Source organism: Ornithorhynchus anatinus, chromosome 9, assembly GCF_004115215.2.
Source record: "Ornithorhynchus anatinus isolate Pmale09 chromosome 9, mOrnAna1.pri.v4, whole genome shotgun sequence".
Lineage (NCBI taxonomy): Eukaryota > Metazoa > Chordata > Mammalia > Monotremata > Ornithorhynchidae > Ornithorhynchus > Ornithorhynchus anatinus.
This window is the reverse complement of record NC_041736.1, coordinates 47,635,051-47,655,917: the sequence shown is the minus strand read 5'-3', so window position 1 is coordinate 47,655,917 and position 20,867 is coordinate 47,635,051. Positions and strand designations below refer to the sequence as shown.

The 20,867-nt window shown below is 40.5% G+C and overlaps 1 protein-coding gene across 3 annotated transcripts in view; it reads left to right on the top strand.

The window, feature by feature from the left end:
• Window positions 1-20,867, top strand: part of PLCB1 (phospholipase C beta 1) — a 457,205-nt gene that overhangs the window by 94,475 nt on the left and 341,863 nt on the right. Inside the window, exon 1 of one of the 3 annotated variants that reach the window (XM_029071938.2) lies at window positions 13,265-13,382. The exons of the other annotated variants lie outside the window; for them this stretch is intronic. Within the exon in view, the coding sequence (XP_028927771.1) occupies window positions 13,365-13,382 (18 nt within the window). The 5' untranslated portion in view covers window positions 13,265-13,364. Of the gene's footprint in view, window positions 1-13,264; window positions 13,383-20,867 lie in introns of those variants that run through there. 3 annotated transcript variants of the gene reach the window in all.

Sequence of the window (20,867 nt, the reverse complement as noted above, 5' to 3'; positions counted from 1 at the left end):
ATTAACATGGTAACAGTTTGGATGGAGAGGAAAGGGTGGATTTTAGCGATGTTCTAAAGGTTGAACCGACAAGATTTAGTGATGAATTGAGTAGGTGTGTTGAGTAAGAGAGAGGAGTCAAGGATAACACCAAGGCTGAGGGGTTGTGAGACAGTAAAGATGCTGGTGCCATCTTCAGTGATGGGAAAGTGAATGGTTTGCCTGGGAAGATAAGGAGTTCTGTTTTAGACATGGTGAATTTGTGGTGATGGGAGGACATCCAAATAGAGATGTCTTGAAGGAAAGAGGAAATGTGAAAATGGTGAGGGGAGGGTGAATGGGGAAATGCGGGTTTAGACAGCCCTATTGGAGGAAATGTAATTTTAGGAGGTTTTGTAGGTGGGAAACTTGGTGGTCTTTTGGATATGAAGAAGGAGGGAGTTCCAGCCCCGAGGGAAGTTGTGGCCCAATAGATGAGCTTGAGGAGCAGTCTGAGTGCTTTAAAGCCTATGGTCAGGAGTTCCTGTTTGATGCAGGGGCGGATTGGAGAGTGAAGAAAATGACATGTGCATAGAGAAATATTCGATTGGAACACTTCTATGCCCCTGGTCTTCCCAATTCTGTTCTGTGGAGCCAGTCATCTACTAAAAAAAAGAAGGCCAGAAAACAGAGTTGCCTTTTAATTATCAAATATCTCCTATCACACCATTTAGCCATCTGTGCCTTGGCAAATTCTTATTCGAGTCATGATCCTAGCATCACCTTGCTTTTCTCTTTAGCATTTGAGGATTGATGAGATAGCTACATTTATGAAATTAAAGTTTAAATCCTCTTGCATACACTTTCCTACCATTCCATTTAGCGAAGACTTTAATCAACCAATAACAGGAGGGACATGGGAAGGGCAAAGATGTACATACCCAAGTCACCTTGAAACCGGAATCAGGATCACACTGATGCCAAAGGGCTGCCGTGGTTACCAACGGAGGTAAGGTTTCAGGCCTAGACTTTCCTCTATGGACAGGTGTCCGTCACTGCCTCCCAAACTATCTGAAACTTTCAGAATGCAACAGTGTATCAGCTTCTGGAAACTACAGGCCTGCTGAGCACTCAGTAAGTAGCACTAAGCAGATCTTGGTGATATTGTGCTGCAGTCTAATCTTGAAGTAACTAGAAAGGGTGCTTTAGACTCCATTTAGAGTTTGTGGTAATAAGACCAAACAAATGTCAAAGCAGTAAACGTGAAGCCCCAGAAAAAGTGTTGGTACTGCTGTCTCCATTTTATTTCCCCTTCTCATTACTGCCTTCACTACAGGAAGCAGTGGGTCAACTGGCAGATTGTTTTCTCCAGCAAACATCTGATTGGTGGACATTCCTTCCCAACGGAAGATCACCCGGGTCATTGGCAGAAATTTAGAGACACACTGTGGTCCTTTAACTTCTTTTATTAACGTCTTCCTAGGCCCATGCTCTCTCCAGTACACTCTGCTGCATGAAAGAAAATATCAGAGGATAAAGACTCACAAGGAAGACATTTTTAGAAGCCCATTTTAGTGTTTTTCAGAATGGAATGTGGCAAAGCATACATTATAATAAAAATAGTATGGAAATTGTGAGGCCTGTCTGTTTGCACCTCTACATGCAGTTCTCACTGATATCAAAGATAGTATCGCCAGTTAACAACTTAGAAAGAATAACCAGCTCTCTACACAACTATTTTAAAATAGCTAGTATTATAATATGACCAAAAAGAAATCTGGGCCCAAATGTGGGATGGTAATAGAGTGTGGGGTTGGAGTCTCCTGCTAGGTAGCTCTGCTCAGCAGGACTTCAATTGTGGATGAGGGATTTTTGCAGCTTAACTCGATAGGAACTTCCCCTGAATTTCATTAGGTCAAATTCAAGGCAGCAGTGAAAGTTAAAAATTATTGATAAAACAAAGCCAAGTAGGGTGGTGGGGAGAGGTGACAAACCACACAAGATGTCTTGCTGGGAAAGGGTAAGGGATGGGTGGAGGGCAGCATTTGGAGATGAGTAGGTTTTTGCAGGAGGAAGAAAATTAGGCTGACTTCTTTCTTTCACTTAGCCCCGACTGGGAGTTTGAGGTGAGGGCACTTATTCTTCAATTTGTGTCACCGGGATGCAGCGTGGCTTAGTGGATAGAGCACAGGCCTGGCAGTCAGAAGGGCCTGGGTTCTACTCCTGGCTCTGCCAAATGTCTCTTGTGTGATCTTGGGGGAAGTCATTTATCTTCTCTGGCCCTCAGTTACCTCATTTGTAAAATGGGGTTTAAGAGTGGGAGCCCCGTGTGGGAAGGGGACTGGCACGTATGAAGCACTTAAGAAGTGCCATAATTCTTCTTCTTCTTCTTACTATTAGAGTGAGCAACAGAGCAGATGCATGTGACGTCACTCGTATTAATATTGAGCATTCAGCCAGGACTCGGGACTAAGGGGTTGGAGTAAAGGTGGGAGAGACAAAGCTGTGGTTGCTGGCAACAAGAGACAGCCAGCTCAGGGCCAGGTTTAGCCACTTCCTGGCCCTGACCTAGCCTAGCTCACCGCCGCCAAATTGTGTTCTTCCTGAGACAGCCACTGTGGCAATTTGTGTTTCACCAGAATCAAGTTCTAAGCCATTCTGGTTTATTTTCACCACTAATTCTAGCCTACTACCCCTGAAGGAAACTCCATTCATGGAGGGGAATTTTCACCCTGGAAAGTGAGCCAGATTTCTCACTGAGTTCTAGAGGAAACTCTTCTTCCTGCACAGGAGGGTACTCAGGCAGCATAGCTTCACTGTCATAGAGATAGATCCTGAATAAAGGAGAGGATACAAGGGCCAGTCTAGCGGCCCCTCTGCCTTGGTTATTCTGAGGTGGGCTGTCCCCTCAGGAGAACTGTCCAGTGAACACCTGGCAGTTACAATGCAGCTTTTTATGGGCTCCGTCTTCGGTCCCTCTCCCTTGATCTACTATATGGTGCTGTACCATTATAGTGGCCTACAATGGAAGAATATGGATGGATATTTTCTTAAGGTTTTGAAAATTTGCCCTATTTGATTTTGTTCTCCAAAGTTTCTACATTTACCTTTTTTAAATTTTTAATACTGAGTTCCTTGCCTATTTAAGGGTTTTGTACTTGCTGTATTCTTTATTTTTTCCTGGTTTACATACATATAGGTTGATGGTTTTCTTAGATTACAAAAAGGATGATTATCAAGTGTTCATAAGTAGCATTTTATTCATGTCTTTATTTGATGGTGATTGTGTGAGAATGGCATTTGTCTAATGGAAAAAAACTTTCAGTTGTCTTTAAACCTGCAATGCACTCAGCTTTGTCTACATAATTCCTAAATAAAACAGAATTCAATTGATTGTATTTATTGAGTGCTTACTGTGTGCAGAGCACTGTACTAAGCGTTTCAGAGAGTATAACACAACAGAGTTAGTAGACATGTTCTCTTCCTACAAGGAGCTTACAGCGGTAGAGGGTGAGTCTATCAGCTGTATTGTACTCTCTCTAATGCTTAGTACACTGCTATCCAGACAGTAAAACATGTTATAAATACTAATGATTAATTATTTGGCTGTGCCCTTTCAATGGATAGTTGATGTGCTCTAGGAACAGGAGGAGAAAGTGCTGGTCTATGAACCCTGTGCTTAAAGAAACTCAGGAGAGACCTTCAGAGTAAATGGAAGTAGAATAAATGGCCCCTGCTCCCCTGCCATCTAGCCAGATAAACAACAAATACATCAACATAATGGTCACCCCAAACCTGAAATGCAAGGCACAAATATATTGAAATGTGGTATATATTCTATTATAATACTAATGGTATTTGTTAAGTGCCTAATTTGTGCTAAGTGCTGAATAGGTCCTAATAGTCCTCAAATCATTAAACTGTTTAGGTAACTTTCAACATAGTGCTGTCTTGTTGCAGTAATGGAGCCTAAAAATAGTCCTGAAGTTGAATTTTTTAAATCATTCTGTTAATGTGCCTTTTTTGATGGTCTTTCTTTCCAAATACATTTCTTCTTTAAAGCCCTCTAGTTCCATAGAACACTTGTCCCGACGCTCTGTCTCCCAGTCAAATTTCCACTGTAATCCTGTGATGCTGATGAGTCATTCATCCAACTATGGAAATCTGAACACTCAAAAGAAACATGAATTTTATTCATTTTGGCCCTTATCAGAATGAAACTGCTTTACCCAACAACTGAATGAAATTGAAAGTTCTTTCCACAGCACACATTTAAGGCAGGTCATATTAACTTTGTCATTTGGCTCGCATGATAAACTTCTTTGTAGAGCCAAGTCAAATGGTTATTCCCAAACCTAGAACAGAAACAGAGTAGCACAGAAGAAGATTAAGTTTCCAATTTGGAAACAAAGTACATTACTAGAAATTTTATGTATCTACGAGTGCCATTTTTTGCACTGTAGTCTCTTAATAATATGTCTTTTTGCTCCACAGAAATCTAGAAATAACAACCACTTTCCAAGTCTGTGTTGCTTCTCAGTCTAAATGCCATAAGGGTTTAGTATTTGACTGAATAAACAAAATCAACCTTTTACATTCTCGCATATTAGGTTGGAAATCTGCATCATACATCAGGAGCCCGTAGAGGGTGGGGCGGTTTCTGATTTGCTTATCTTGAATCCGCCCAGTGCTCAGCGAATAGTAAGTGCTTAGGAATGCGTAATAGTCCTTGCTGGCCTTTTGAGCTCATGTGGAGAGCAGTAGATATGAGAGTCCAAACACATGCATCAGCTGGATTGGTGAGTCCACGATCCCCAGGGTTTTGTTAAGCACGTCAAACCCAGGGAGGGAGGGAGAATCAGTCAGTCAGTCATATTTATTGAATGCTTACTTTGTGCCGAGCACTGTACGAAACACTTGGAAGAGTACAATGTATTAGAGTCGTTAGACTTGTGCCCTGCCCACAGTGAACTTGCCCTCTAGAAGGAGGTACAGACATTACGATAAAATAAACGAATAATGGCTATGTACATAAGTACGGTGGAGCTGAATAGGGATGAATAAAGAAATAACCAAGAGGAGCCTGAGGTGTGTAGTACATGATTCCATGAGGAAAGTGAAGTAATTATCTAACTACAGTTATCTGAGAACTCGGGATTCTCAGATAAGAATGAAACAAATAAACTACAATCATCACTTCCAGATTTGGTAATTAAGCCAATAGAATTTCATACTGTTTATTGATGAAGCTGAAAGAATCAAGGAGGACTCTTTGGCCTTATTTGACAGGACATATGACTAGAAAAAACAGTGCACTTGTCTCTCCACACATCAGGAATGATTGGAGGAGTCAGAAGGATATTCAGGTGCAACTGGACTTGCTCACCCTATCACCTTCTGAGCAATCATTAATACATTTGGACACTGGAAACACGATTACGGTGTCTTCAAGAGTTTAAGAGAAAATAAAACAACCATTCACTCTAAGAGGAAGCAAGGCAACGTCCTGCAGTAGCTGATCACTGCTCAATAAGTGTTGGACAAAAGAAAATCAGTAGAACTTCCTATCTTGTGGAACTATTTTTTGTGCTTTTTTTTCCCTCTCTAGGACTTCAGGCAGCTTCATTTATTACAGATCTGAGCCCTAGGACCAATGGACATTATCTTGGCACCTGAGGCTCTGGGACCAGAAGACATGTTTAGAGAGTTGATCTCCCATCCTCCAGGACCATGCCTTTCCAGCTTCTTTTCATGTCCCATCCCAGCCACCTCCCCCTTTATCTTGTTCTGTCATATCCAAAGGGAAAAATAGGATATCTTAACAACAGAGACCCAGGATATATTCCATAGTAATAATTATAGCATTTGGTAAAGTGATTTTAATGAGCTAAGCACTGGAGTAGATAATATGATAGTCTCTGTCCCGCACAAGGCTCACAGTCCAAAAAGCGAGAGAGATCAGGCTTTTAACCCTGTTTAACAGATGAGGGATCTGAGGCTCAGAGAGATTAAGTATTTTTTCCCATCCCTCAGCAGTCCAATGGCTGACCCGGGACTAGAACTCGGGTCTCTTCTTTTTCCTTTATAGTATCTAAGTGCTTACTATATGCCAGGCACTATACTAAGCACTGGGGTAGATACAAGCTAATCAGGTTGGACACAGTCCGTGTCCCATGTGGGGCTCACAGTAGTGATCTCTGTTTTACAGATGAGGAAACAGGCCCAGAGAAGTTGTGACTTGCCCAAGGTCACACAGCAGATAAGTAGCAGAGCTGAGTCTGCATTCCAGACTTGTGCTGTCTTTACTAGGGCATGCTGTCTCACTAGAGGACCAGTGAAGGTGTATTTCAATGATTTAAGGCCAGAGTGCCATAAAATTTGTTGGGGAGATATAGAAAAGTAGCAGCATGGAAAGAAGAAGTGCTTTACTTGTAACCTGTGAAAAATGGTGCTCTTGTCTGCATCAGAACCTTATTTGCAGTAGGACCAGCTTCACCCAGGGGTGGGGGTTGAGCATTCTGGGACTTAAGGGCTTAGCCAATATTAGTCTACCAACAGCCCTACTAAGGAGTGGGGGTTCATATGTACTGTACTCTCCCAAATGCTTAGTACTGTGCTGTGCACACAGTAAGTAATCAATAAATTCAATTAAATGAATAGCAGGTAAGGGCGACTTGGGATAGCAGCATTCTTCTCTCAGGCTACCATATTCCCTTCCTCCATACCAGGAGGAATTTAGGGCTCAAAATCTCTAACGCAGCTGTGAATTCCAATACCTCTATTACAAATGTCAGTAAGAATGGGACTTCTGAAGTTCCCTGTTGCTTAACATCAGGAGACCAGAAAAAGCACATTTAATAAAATAATGCCAGCAGTAGCTGTCTCATAAATAGCCACCTCTGCAAGAGTTGAGAACATATTGTCCTGGCACAGGAAAGAATGCTGGCTCAATAAGCAAGCAAGTGAGCATTCTATGAATTTTGAAGAGGAGAAATAAAAAACTAAAGAAAAAGCCCACCAAGACCTGTGGGCAACCAGGTTCCATGAAATTTCTCTTCACCCAACATGCCGTCTATCTAGGTTTTTGTTGAAATATGTTTGGTCATATTTCCCAGAGATTTAATGAATACTTTCCACTGTCGATTGAACACTGCTCAGTTAGTTTTTTGTTCTCTATAAAACAGCACATGATTGGAAATTTGGAACCTGGATCCCTGTATTTCTTTATTTTGTCTAATTGTCACTTTTTCAATCTAAGAGGATATATTAAGCATCCTAAAAGTAGTCATAAGTTTGCACGTTATTACTCTGGGGAAGACTTGTAATGACCTGATTTTTATAAGTATGGAAACATTTTTCTTTCATACACTAGTTGATTCCTCACATCTCTTGCCGATATAGTGTTTACCTCTAATGGAATTGTAGTAAGAAAAAACTATATCAACAGTATTTGTTAAGGGCTTAGTATGTGCCAGGCAGCATACTAAGTTCTAGAGTAGAAATAAGGTAATCGGGTAGGAATCAACCAATGGAATTTGAGCTTTTACTGTATGCAGAGCACTGTTCTAAGTACTTGGGAGAGTACAATAAAGTATGATTGGTAAGCAGAATCCCTGCCTTCAGGGAAGTTTACAATCTGAGTGATTGCTGTCACTCGACAGAAAAAAGAATGTCACATTTCAGCAAACCCTAATCAAGGCCAGGTGAGCTAAATCTAGAGCCAGTGGTGAAATAGGCCTTAAATTTTTGGTTAACCGGTTAACTCCTAGGAAGAGATAAGTGGCCACCTTTTGAGGCTCCCAATCCTGGGGTGGTGACGAGGCAGGGGGCTCATCCTTCGTGGTTGGTGGCATCGTGGCAGCATGGCCTAGTGGAAAGAGCAGAGGCCTGGAAGCCACAGGACATGGGTTCCAATCCAGCTCTGACGTCTACCTCCTGTGCGACTCTGGACAAGTCATTTCTTTGTCCTAATTTCCTCATCTGTAAAATGAGGACTCAATACCTGTCGTCCCTCCTACTTAGATTGTGATCCCCATGTGGAACGGGACTGTGTCTGACCTGAGTTATTTGTGTCTACCCCAGCGCTTAGAATAGTGCTTGACGTATAGCAAGCACTTAACAAATACCCCAAAGACTATTATCATCTGGATGGGGTAAAGTGGAGTTAGGGGAGCAAAGTAGTTAAGAAAGCTGTTGAGGAGCATTAATCTCGGTGCGGCGCGAGAGTTTCCATCCGATGCGGGTGATAGTTGAGGACGACCACGATTTTTTAAGGAAGGTAGGATTGGGACCAATAAAACTTTCCAAAGGATGATTCAGAATGTTGTGTGTAGGAGAGAGAGGAAAAACTGGAGACAGTAAGACCAGAAAGGATAGTTGCTACGTAAGGTGATGAAGGTTTGTATAAAGGAAGTGGCTGTCAGAGTGAAGAGGAATGGGTGGATCTGAGAATTGTCGCACTTTCCAAGTGTCCATCTGCTCAGTACCATTTGAAAAATTACCCTTTGGAATGACATTTTTACATGGCTGGGTTGTGATAAAATGCAATTCTCTTCAGAATTCTGAGAGGAACTAATTTTTTGGCCATTTTGGAGTTAAGAGCGGTAAAAAATGAAGTATTTTAAGCATTTGAAAAGTGTGCATTGGTTTTATTTTCATGCCTAAATCAGTGCTGGGTTATTAAGTTTTAAAGGTTTTGGATTTCTAGGTAGTGGTGAGCGATGGCTTATTTGCCCAACTTTTAGAATTGTTTACAATGCAGGCAGAAGTGCCAACGTTTCATTTCCAGCATAGGGAGAAGAGGGGCACAATGTTGAGCAGGTAGGGCTTTGAGGAGTGGAATTTGAGGGGCTAGGGTAACAGGAGAATGAAGAAATCATGGCTAAGGGATAGGAGAGGTAGAAAAAAAACAAAGAGGGAAAAGGATGAGGATGGAGGAAGACTAGAAAGATAGGAAATAGAGCATGAGACGGGAATTAGGAGGTCCGAATTCTACTCCTCCCTCTGCCACTCATCGGATGCATAACTTTAGGAAGGTCATTTAACCTCTTTGGGTCTCAGTTTTCTCATATGCAAAATGGGGATAGTAGATATTGCTTCTCCCTACCTCAAAGCTATAAATCCCAGGTGGAATAGGGCAGATAGTCAGGTACATATCCCCTGCTTAGCATATAATAAATGCAATCCACAGATAAAAACCAATTAAATAAATAGAAAGGGAAAGGATACAGTACTTACTCTCTGGTGATTGCAAGGCTACATAAGATAAGTACTGTTATTCCTGTCTTTTTGTAGCACCTGCTCAGGTCAGCCAGCTGAGTCAAGTAGGAGCTGGCTTCCTTGTGGACAGGGAATATGTCTTTTATGTTGTTATATTGTATTCTCCCAAGCCCTTAGTACAGTGCTCTGCAGACAGTAAGTGCTTAATAAATATTATTGACTGACCTACTGACTTAAACCAAATAGTAGCAGTGCATAGAGAAGTGGCTTAGTGGAAAGAGCCTGGGCTTGGGAGTCAGAGGTCGTGGGGTCTAATCCCAGCTCTGCCACTTATCAGCTCTGTGACGTTGGGCAAGTCATTTAACTTCTCTGTGCCTCAGTTACCTCATCTGTAAAAGGGGGATGAAGACTGTGAGCCCCATGTGGGACAACCTGATTACCTTGTATCTACCCCAGCGCTTAGAACAGTGCACTTCCCCAAGAGAGTATACCATCTAGCGGTAGGCAAAAATAAACAGCCAATACATGCAAGGAAACAAATCACCTGGGTATCCTACAAGGATCCATTATTATTTGTAAGTGAACTAAGGCATTTTTATTTTTCTCTTTCTTTCCAACTTCTTGCCAGCTACCCAGTGGTTGCTGCTGAGCTGGTTGGCAACCTAATTGTATTAAAAGGTAAGGGAGTGTAGAAGGAGGAAATGAACCCGTGGAAATTCAGTAACTCAATTTTGCTGCCTGGATGTGGAGGCCATTTGCTTTAGTGAAACTCAGGGGCTGGTTTTAATGGAAAATTCTCCTCTTTTTTTTGGTTGCTAATCAGAAAGATTCCTGTAGACTTGGAAGCAGCTTGCCAGATCCTGTACAGAAACTTTAAACCAAACACTGTCTGCAGGCTGCCAGTTGCCCATGAGAAGCAGCATGGTGCAGTGGTTAGAGCACGGTCCTGGGAGTCATAAGGTCGTGCATTCTAATCCTGGTTATGCTGATTGTCTTGTATGTGACCTTGGGCAAGTCACTTCAATTCTCTGTGCCTCAGTTACCTCAGCTGTAAAATGGTGATTGAGATTGTGAGCCCCATCTGGTACAGGGAGTACATCCAACCTGCTATGGTTGTATTCATCCCACTGTGTAGTGTAGTGCCTGGCTTATAGTAAGTGCTTAACAAATACCGTAATTATTATTACTCCCATTATCTTTTATATTAACCTCCAAAAGGAGGGGATTCGATGTTATTTATCTGCAATGAGACTGAATGAATTAAACTCAATCTGGAGTCCTACAGCTGGCTGAGGTCTACCTTTATTGGAAGTTTTCATTATTACTATTATTATTATTATCATTATTATTATAGTATTTGTTAAGTATTTACTATGTGCCAGGCACTGTTCTAATAGCTGGATAGGTACAAAGTAATCCGGTTGGAAACAGTCTGTGTCCCACATGGGACTCACAGTCCCATTTTACAAATGAGGTATCTGAGCCACAGAGAAGTTAAGTGACTTGCCCAAGGTCACATAGCAGACAAGTGGTGCACCTAGGATTAGAACCCAGGTCCTTCTGACTCCCTCGTCCATGCTCTATCCATTAGGCTATACTGCTTCTCTAGTTATTAGCCTTCCTCTTCTTTGTGCAAGTAATGTAAGTTTACACTAATAGAAGAGGAGATTAGCCTTATTAGTAGTGTCACCGTTAAGTATCGGAAGCTTGACAAAATAGATGGCCTAAATCCTCAACAAATAAATGACGGGGACAAAACACTAAATAACATAGCCACTTTAATTGTTTATTGAGAAAATTCTGAAAAGGAAACTGAATAAAACAGAGAAAAGCAATTTAATACCTAGTCATAATAATTAAATAAATCAGAGTAGATGCTATCGATCCACCAAATGGTTGTGAAAGCTTTCAAAGGATTCTGAGAATGTCACATTATTAATGCAAGACAGCCCTTAAGGATTTTAAAAAGATGTAAGTGTTGAGTCCTTTTAGAAATGACAGGACAGCATTTTCAAAAATGTTTATAGCAAACTGGTTACTCCAAGTAAATGTATGATGCTCTTATGGTGTTCTAACCCACCTTTGCCTAAATTTTCTAGGAACTCCCAATTACCTTGCTTAGAATATATGTCACACTTTAATCCTAGAAATAATGACCTATTGTATTGTGCAGTTTCTCCAGATCTCCTCTTCAGCTGAGTTTGTTCATTATGGCATCCCATCTTATTCTGAAGTTTCCTCTAGTGAGATATACAGAGGTAATCAAAATATTGACCCCAGGTAACTCCTGCTCTAGAGTGTGAACTCAGTGAGTCTTACAAAGGCAATATGCTATAGCAGTGTTATTTTGCCTAGTCCAGAGTTCTCAAACAGCCTGGCTAGTGTGGTTTTTCTACTGTATTTCTCCAAACTGATTCCTTTCTGAAAGATACCATATCTTTCATATGTATAATAGCCCAAGAAAAATTATTTGAGCTGTAAAGTTCTTCCCTTCATGATTATAGCTATACCGGTGGAAACTTTTCATTCGTTCATTCAGTCTTATTTATTGAGTGCTTAATGTGTACTAAGAGCTTGGAAAGTGGAATGTAACACTTACTAGAGGTATGCCTGACTTTCATGGAGGTAAACAGTAGGAGTGTGGTAGTGAATTAGTTCAACATCTATTATTTGATTATTACTGATTTCTTGTTTGATTTCTTCTTCTAACAGAAAGTTCTTATGAAATGGAAACCGGCTATCCTGTATATAAATTCTCTATAATTCTTGACCATGAATCATTTTTTAGTGCATATATATATATATATATATATATATATATATATATCTTCAAAAACCCTATTTTTTTAGAGTTCTTTTATGTAAGCCTGCAGAAAAATGTCAAAACAGAGAAAGCTTTTTGAAAACTTTTCTTGTATTTTAAAGACAGGTGAAAACCCTATGCTTGTGGGCAGTGGCTATCAGCAGTTCATTTTTCTATGTAAGGATCTGATAGAGCATTATGCTCATTAGGTGCTCAATAAATTCTTGATTGATATTAGTAGACTCGACTCTCAAACCTCTCCATTTTTCAGTTCAGACATAAAGTAGAAACATGTCAGTTTAGTGACATTTAATTGGTGACCAGAAGGGGGAGTGGAGCATAATCCAGGAAGTGCCTGAAATATTGAAATATTATAATGCCATAAATCCGGTCAACAGGTAGGGGTGGGGGAGGCTTGGGAGTTCACGATTCTGATAATTTTGTAAGGATCTGTTTTTGGTCTTAATCCCTAGCCAAGTGACAGGAGGTATAATCTGCTGATGGGTTTGTAGCTGTTACAATGAAGTCATTTCTTTGAATTACACAGAGGGAATAACTATCATTGCTCTAAGATTCTAGCCATTCACTCACTCGTATTTATTGAGCGCTTACTGTGTGCAGATCACTGTACCAAGTGCTTGGAAAGCACAATTTGGCAACAGATAGAGACAATCCCTACCCAACAGCAGGCTCACAATCTAGATGGGGGAGACAGACAACAAAACAAAACAAGTAGATAGACATCAATAATATCAAAATAAATAGAATTATACTCCCACAACTTTAATTGCATTAGCTCGTATGTTATTCTTCAGTGTTTTAGTTAAAACATTCAAAAATCCATGTCAAAGAACTTGATGAACGTTCAGCAAAATATTGGAACCTTATCAGATAAAACTTTTATCTCTCCTGGTAGGCAAGCAAACATAATTTGTATTTATTAGACTGCTATCTTTTCCCATTCGAGAGCTCTGGTTGCTGATACTGCAATCAGAATGAAGTAAATGCAGCTGGGCCCTGAACTCCTGCTAGTTAACAAACACCTGGGTGGAAAAATAATCCTATTCATCAGGGATAATGAAGGCCAGCTCAATGAAGGCCTTTTAAAGGAAGTGCACTGAGGCTGGTAGGTGTTGATCCAGTTTGAGAAAGCAGTGCACTTACCATCTCTGAAGCTCAGTCTGTTATTTTTGTGCTGTTTGGCTGTGAAATCAGAGTCCCTTTCTGTAAGAAGGTTTTCTCTTTTGTTGTTGACATATTTTCCCCACTAGTTCTCAAGGGAACCAGTTCTCATCTAGGTGAGGCTTTTCCTATTTCCTCTCTGTGGCTACCATCAGACCGCAGACCTAGATCATCTCTGAAAAGGAAGATTCCATGAAGTGTAATGCAGGGGATGACTCAGGTAAGGTAAGGAAAGGGAGTGTTTCCTAACTTTATTGAGAAGTTTGGATTGGGTTATCTCCCTATTCCCCTTCTTCTAACTGCTCAGAATTTCAAAGAAAGGGATGAGAAAAGTTAGAGGTGAAATAACATGATGGAAAATTAAGTACCTTAGGTAGCAGAAAATATAAAAATTGGGCATTTTCTCACTCGTGCCTGCTGCTGTTTATCAATTTGATATGAGGCAGTAATGGCTTTGTTTTCCCACCCACCGTCATCATCCCTTGCAACACTGTCTTTTGGGAAAGAAGTGAGGCCAACTGATTAGTAATCTTGGAATGATTTCTGGCCCTGTACTGTTGGACTGTTTCATCTCCTATTGGCAAGTGGAGCAACATTGTGTAGTGGCTAGAGCACTAGTGTGGGAGTCAGAAGGTCGTGGGTTCTAATTTTGACTCCCTCACTTGTCTGCTCTGTGGCCTTGGGCAAGCCATTTAACTTCTCTGTGTCTGTTACCTTATCTGTCAAATGGGGATGAATTGCTTGTATTTGCCCCACTGCTTAGTACAGTGCCTGGCACATAGTAACAGCTTAACAAATGCCATCATTATTATTATTACTTTAAGAGACCTTCTCTGCTTTACACTCTTCCTTTAGCATTGAGTTCTCCAGGCTACATTTACCCTAAGACATACTCGTTGCAGGGGTAATTTTCTAACATTCATTCTGTTTGCCTCTTACTATAATTTTCCAGAACCTTTTTTTTTTTTTTTTTGCAAGAAAGGCCCCAGGCTTAACCTTAATCTCCTGGGTTTCTGGTGAGCAAACTGTTAGACAAAGAAGATATTCTCTCACCTGTGATTACAATGCTGGAGATTCCTTAATAGCCCTGTTTGTTTCTGCTAAGTGAGCCCTAAATCATATCATTTGGGTTTAAGCTCAGAAAATTAAAAAAAAAAATTACAGTTCACTGAGTGTGTGAACTGCTTTAGATTTCCTAGTTGTTTACTGATTACAGTGCTTGACATACAGAATCTAATCAATATTCAGAAGAACACACAGTCCAGAAATCCAAAGCTAATGCTATATAGACTTTTGCATGTGGTACAGTCTTTTCTATTACATCAGGCCTGTAGGAAGAGACTCTTCAATGAAACCAAATTTTGGCCTGCAGGCTCTAGTCTCAAACTCATTTGGTTTCTATTACTAGAGACTTTCTGCAGGATGAATTCAGAAATTGAATGAAGTGAAAATTCGTAGTGCTCTCCTACTTCCATTTCGGTTTTGTCATATCTAGTCTGCTCCTTAGCCTTCCAGAGCAATTGTGATGTCTTTTAAAAGGAATGAAAATAATAATGGTGATTCCTTGTCATCCCCCCCACCCAAAAAGTGCTGGAAAATATACTAAATTAAGGCATATGCAGAATGAATGTCAAAAAATACCCCATAGTTATTGTCTAAGGGTCAGTGTAGCCAGGAGAACTCAATGCTAAAGGCAAAGTGCAAAGCAGAAAAAGCCTTGTGCCAATAGGAGGTGAAACAGTCCAACAATACAAGACTAGAAATCTTTATGGAATTTCTGTGAGGGCCTTGATTCTCTTGCAGGTGCTGGTTTTATATTTGCAATTAATTGTGGGCACGAAATAGCATCTGCTAATTGCACTGTGGTTCTGCGAGCCTTTTGCAGCTTGAAAATGGGGGCAAGAGATTGGGTGCCCTATTTAGCAAGGTTACATGGGGTCATAATTGGCCTACTAGCTAAATATATGGCGCATATGTAATTGTAGAAATGCTGAGCTTCTGAAGTAACAGAGGCTGCCCTTTAAAACTCTTGACACCATTAACGGAAGACAAACACTTTCTTGGATTACCTGCCTAGAGAATTGAACCTTGACTTTTAGGTTCATAGTCCTGGAGTTAAAAACACTCTAAAATTTCCAAGTTTAGAGGCATGTAGATCCATGGGTCTTTTAGTTGTTGGGTATGAGCTACTGAGTATTTGATAGATGGCAGAGCAAATTTAACATCAGACTTAATTTGCCATATATTTAACCCGACCATTTCCAAAACAAAAGGTCTCAAATACTGCTTTGAAAAGTCTTAGACAAGTGTAATTCCCCTTTTAAGCTAGGAAACTAATAACCACCTCCATAATGGGGGCCTGAAGGTAGAATCAAAGACTTTCTTCCACCTGCTGTGTATTTACAGAAAGGATAGTTTCCTTGTCCAAGTATAAACTCCACTGTCAATATTTTGGAGCTGAGCTACATAGCATGGGCTAGTGGAAAGATCATGGGCCTGGGAGTCAAAGGACCTGGGCTCTAATAGTGGCTCTGTCGCTTGTTTTCCAGATGACCTGAGGCGAGTCACTTAACTTCTCTGTCCCTTAGTTTCTTCATCTGCAAAATAGGAAGTGAAGTGCCTGGTTTTCCTCCCATTTGCTGTGAGCCCTGTGTGGTATAGAGGCTGTGACCAACCAAATTATCTTGAATCTACTCAAGTGCTTAGTACAGTGCCAGGCACCTAGTAAGAAGTTACCAAATGCTGCTGAGTGCTCAAATACTATTGATGGATTATCGTTTATAAAAATTAGAAGTCATTACCTGTTCTCCCATATACATATTGCAGCTTCTTCCTTGTGGATGGACGTGAGCTCCCTTGAAAAGATTACAAATTTATGCACTGGAAGATGGGAATCCAAGATACAATTCAGATAGATCATCCACGTGCCAAAAACTCAATAGCAAGAAACAATAAGGGCTACTTCTAATGAGAAAATAATGCTGTAACTTCCCCATTACCTTTTTTTATGATATTATTTAAACACTTACTGAGTTCCAGGCATTGTACTAAATGCTTAGGTAGATACAAGCTAATCCACACAATCCACATCCCATATGAGGCTCACAGTCATAATCCTCATTTTACAGATGAGGTAAGTGAGTCACAGAGAACTTAAGTGACTTGCTAAAATCATACAGCAGATAAATGGTAGGGCTGGGATTAGAACCCAGGTCGTGCTCCTTCTCTTCTTTGCGCATAGATTGAGAGAGATGAGAGAGGTAAAGTCAAAGGAAGTAGGGCAACATTTGGCTGTATGCACTGACCTTGCATATTTTAATAACAGCTTTATATGAAGAAATTTGAGTTTACAGGTGATTTAATCGCCATAAATGTGCTGTCACTTTGAACATTTTCAGAGCACTGGCAGAATAAGACTAAGTAAAATAGAAACTCTAAAATGTTCTTCTAGAAGTCAAGAACTGACAATGTCTTTGACACTCTAGCAATAGAATTTAGAATTCTCAGCAAATAATTACTCTCTCTCAAGTCTTAATTTCCAGCAAATTAAATTGCAGGGAATCAGAGGTTACAATAAAATGGGGAAATAAAGTCTCTTCAGACATCACAGACTGGGTTTTCTGCTCAAACATAGACTAGCAATCTCCCCATCAGTCAATTTATGGTATTACTGTGGGTAGAGCACTGTACTAAGTACTTGGGAGAGTGCATTTTAACAAAATTGGTAGCTATGTTTTCTCCTCAGAAAGAGTTAACACATCATCATTATTATGGTATTTGAATGCTTACTGTGTGCCAGGCATTGTACTCATGTATTGACAGGTGTGAAGTTTAGTTCAATTGCTGATTTGGGAGTGCAGTTGAGTCAATATTTTGCACAGAGAACCTAATCTGACCAGGTTTAAAGAAAAAACCAACAAACCCAAAACAAGAATTTAAACATATAGTGTCACCAGGGCAGCTGATAGGTGAGGGATGGGAGAGAGCTTAGGGGGAGAGAGACAGTGCATATTTTTATAGTAAGACTTAAAGATATGTACATAATCTTGGCTCTGATGCTAGACTGTGTGACCTTGGGCAAGTCACTTAACTTCCTGGTGGTTTTTTTTCCCATATGTGAAATGGGGATTCCATACTTGTTCTCCCTCCTACTGACTGCGAGCTTTAGGTAAACCCTGATTATCTGGTACTTATCATAGTGCTTAGTAAGCACTTCATCTCTTATAAATTATTGTGATATTTGTAATGTAACTCAAATTTACACAATTGATTACAACTTATAAAATAAAAAGTGGCTGTTAGATTCAATAAGTGGTATTTATTGAGCTCGTAGTGCACGGAGAGCACTGTGCTAAGTGTGTGGGAGAGTATAACTCAACAGGTGGTAAACAACTTCTCCGTCCACAAGAAGGCACAAAATAAAATATTGGTATGTACATAGGTAGAGCGTTGCAGCTCTAACCCTAATTCAGGCAAAATGATGGTGGTGTTGTCAGAGATGGGGAAGCTTAGGAGGGAAGGAAGACTCGGGAGCAGAGATGAGTCCCGCTTGTCACATGAAGCCTGAGATGCTGGTGGGCCAACTAGATAGCCCCAGAAGTGAGAGGAACTACGAGACTGATCTCATAGTGGGAATGAGATCAGGCTATAAAGATAGATTTGACAATCTTCTACTAAAGGGGTAGCTAAATGAAGTGACAGTCTTAAGCAAAACCAACAGAAAATTAAAATTCTCCATTAAAGGCCGGCCTTGAAGTAAACTAGACCTGTAGGTAAAATAAAGACCTAATCCTTTATTTTTTTTAATTTCCTAGGGACTTGGAAACAATCTATTTGCTAAATGAGAACCATGAAATAGTATCCAGGGGTTTATACAGATAAATGAAATCATCATGAAGTCAAGCAGAACCAAGTGCTTTCTTAACAAGGAAGTTTATAGTTCTTGGATAGATTTTATGAGTTCACCTAATTTGCACATACTTATTTCTGTCTCCAATCGTTTAAATGACTTCAGGACATAATGAGGGTAAAGTAGAGCTAAGTGATTCAGCCTGTCAAATCTGGCAAACAATTTGTTTAAAATGGGATATTTAATTGACATTTTACTTGGTCTCCAAATAGAATTCATGAAAACCCTCCGTATTTCACTGGTTTAAAAATAGCACGTATTGTAAAATGGCATGACCGGACATAGTTTTTTGTCACGTGAGGGCTATTAAATGGACTTTAATCCTGTATTTCTGCTTTTTAATTAGTTATTGAATAACAGCAAAACAGATGTTTCCTTCCTCCCATTAACTTTTGTGTTTTTAAATACTGTAGGCTGCCTGAATAGCCAAGTAAGTCTGCGAAATGATGAAATGGATAGACGTAGGCATGTCCATAAAACCCCCTGAATACTGATAACTCTCATTGTATTATACTAGTCTTGTTCTTCATATATGCTGCTTTATGGTTTGTTTTTCCTCTTGTCTAATCTACTCAATTGAAGGTTCCTAGGGTAACCCTGTGTAACTTTTAACGTGTTCCCTCTGAGCATCACTGGAGGCCTAGCAGCACTGTACTAAGCCGATCTGAGAACTAGAACTTGATTGCAGAGGAGCATAATATGCTTTCTACTAAAGACAAATAGAATTAATTGAAAGGAAAGTGTGTGACAGATTTGGGCAGGGTGGAATAATAATGATAGTATTTGTTAGGGACTTACTATGTGCCAAGTACTGTTCCAAGCACTGGGGGAGAGACAGGGTCATCAGGTTGTCCTACGTGGGCCTCACAACCTTAATCCCCATTTTACAGATGAGGAGGAAACTGCGGCACAGAAAAGTTAAGTGACTTACCCAAGGTCACACAGCTGGAAAGTGGTGGAGCTGGGATTAGAACCCACTGACTCCCAAGCCCAGGCTCTTTCCACTGAGCCACACTGCTTCTATCAAAGGATGTAGACAGCTGAAATAAAACTGAATTGGATTTGGCATAAATACTTGAGCTACACAATGTCCCGATTAGATTGTAAGCCCGTCAGTGGGCAGGGACTGTCTCTCTCTGTTGCCGATTTGTACATTCCAAGTGCTTAGTACAGTGCTCTGCACATAGTAAGCGCTCAGTAACTACTACTGATTGAGTACACAATGTTGGGCTAGTGATGCATCAATCAGTGGTACTAGAGAGCACTGTAGTAAGCACTTGAGAGAATGGCTTCTAGAACCTCCAGTAGTTACCCATCCACCTCCACATCAAACTCCTCACCAGTGGCTTTAAAGCATTCAATCACTTTGCTGCTCTTTCCTCACTACTCTCCCAGCCCACACACTTACCCCTCTAATGCTGGCCTTCTCACTGTACCTTGATCTTCTCTATCTTGCCACCGATCTCTCGCCCACATCCTGTCTCTGGCCTGGAAATGCCCTCCCTCCACATATCCAACAGACAATTGCTCTCCCCCCTTCAAAGCCACATTGAAGGCACAACTATGGAAGCTATGGGCTCCCAAGAGGCCCTCCCTGACTAAGCCCTCTATCTTTTTCTTCAATTCCCTTCTGTCGCCCTCCCCTTTATTCAGCCCCACAGCACTTATGTACATATCTCTATTTCTTCATATTAAGGTCTGTCTCCCTCTCTAGTCTGTAAGGTCACTGTGAGCATTGATTATGTCTGTTATATAGTTAGGTTGTACTCTCCCAAATACTTTATGCAGAGTACTGCACACAGTGTGTTCAGTGACTATCACTGACTGACAGGAATGCAGTAGAGTTGGGTAGATGCACTGACAGAAGAGTGCATATTGTAATCTGTAATCACAGAATGTATTTAAATAGCACCTCAAGGTGACTGCCTAATCATGATAGATCATATTGGCTCAGCCAGATAATTTCTGCCAGACATTCTGGGAAATTGCATTTGAAAGGTCACTTCCAACAATTCCAGAGCCTTTTTTCCTCTAATAATAATAATGCTGCCCAAATTAGACACTGATGTGCCCCTTTCTAATTTGTCACCTCAGTTGTGAATGCAGACTTTTTTAAGGTATGAAAGTGCTTACTATGTGCCAGGCACCATACTAAGCACTGGGGTAAATTAAAGATAATCCCAACGGGCTCACAGTCTTCATCTCCATTTTATAGACGAGGTAACGGAGACACAGAAAAGGGAAGTACTTCCCCAAGGTAACCTAGCAGACATGGTGGAGCTGGGATTAAAACTCAGGTTTCCCAACTCTTGGGTCTGTCCTCTTTCCAATAGGCTACACTGCTTCTTAGGCCATGCACGTTGACTCGTCTCTTCCAAAACAGGTCTTTTGTCTCGTTAAACTGCTTCAGGAAAGCATGAAGATATATAAGAATATTGCAACACTGTGGAATTATTTTAATTCGATGCAAAAAATCTAACACACTTGCAAAGAATGGATCTTTTAGAGAAAGTAACTGAAAGGTGTAACACCTCAGTGCCCAATCTGGGGAGGTTTATGTTCAGTGCCATTATGTGGTAGTGTAAATGGAAGTGCATCACCAAGTGATGAAATAACAATTGTAAGTGCTGAGTTTAAATGTCATAGTTCACTATTAATGTAAACTGCGTAGTGAAAGCAATCTGTTAGTAATCCTGTTGACAGCTGTTTTCTTCAGCCCTTGTTTCACTGCTCATCTGGTGTCTGCTGATTGCCCTTAACTCAGCATTGGCATTTCTGTTTCCATGGTGCTGATTA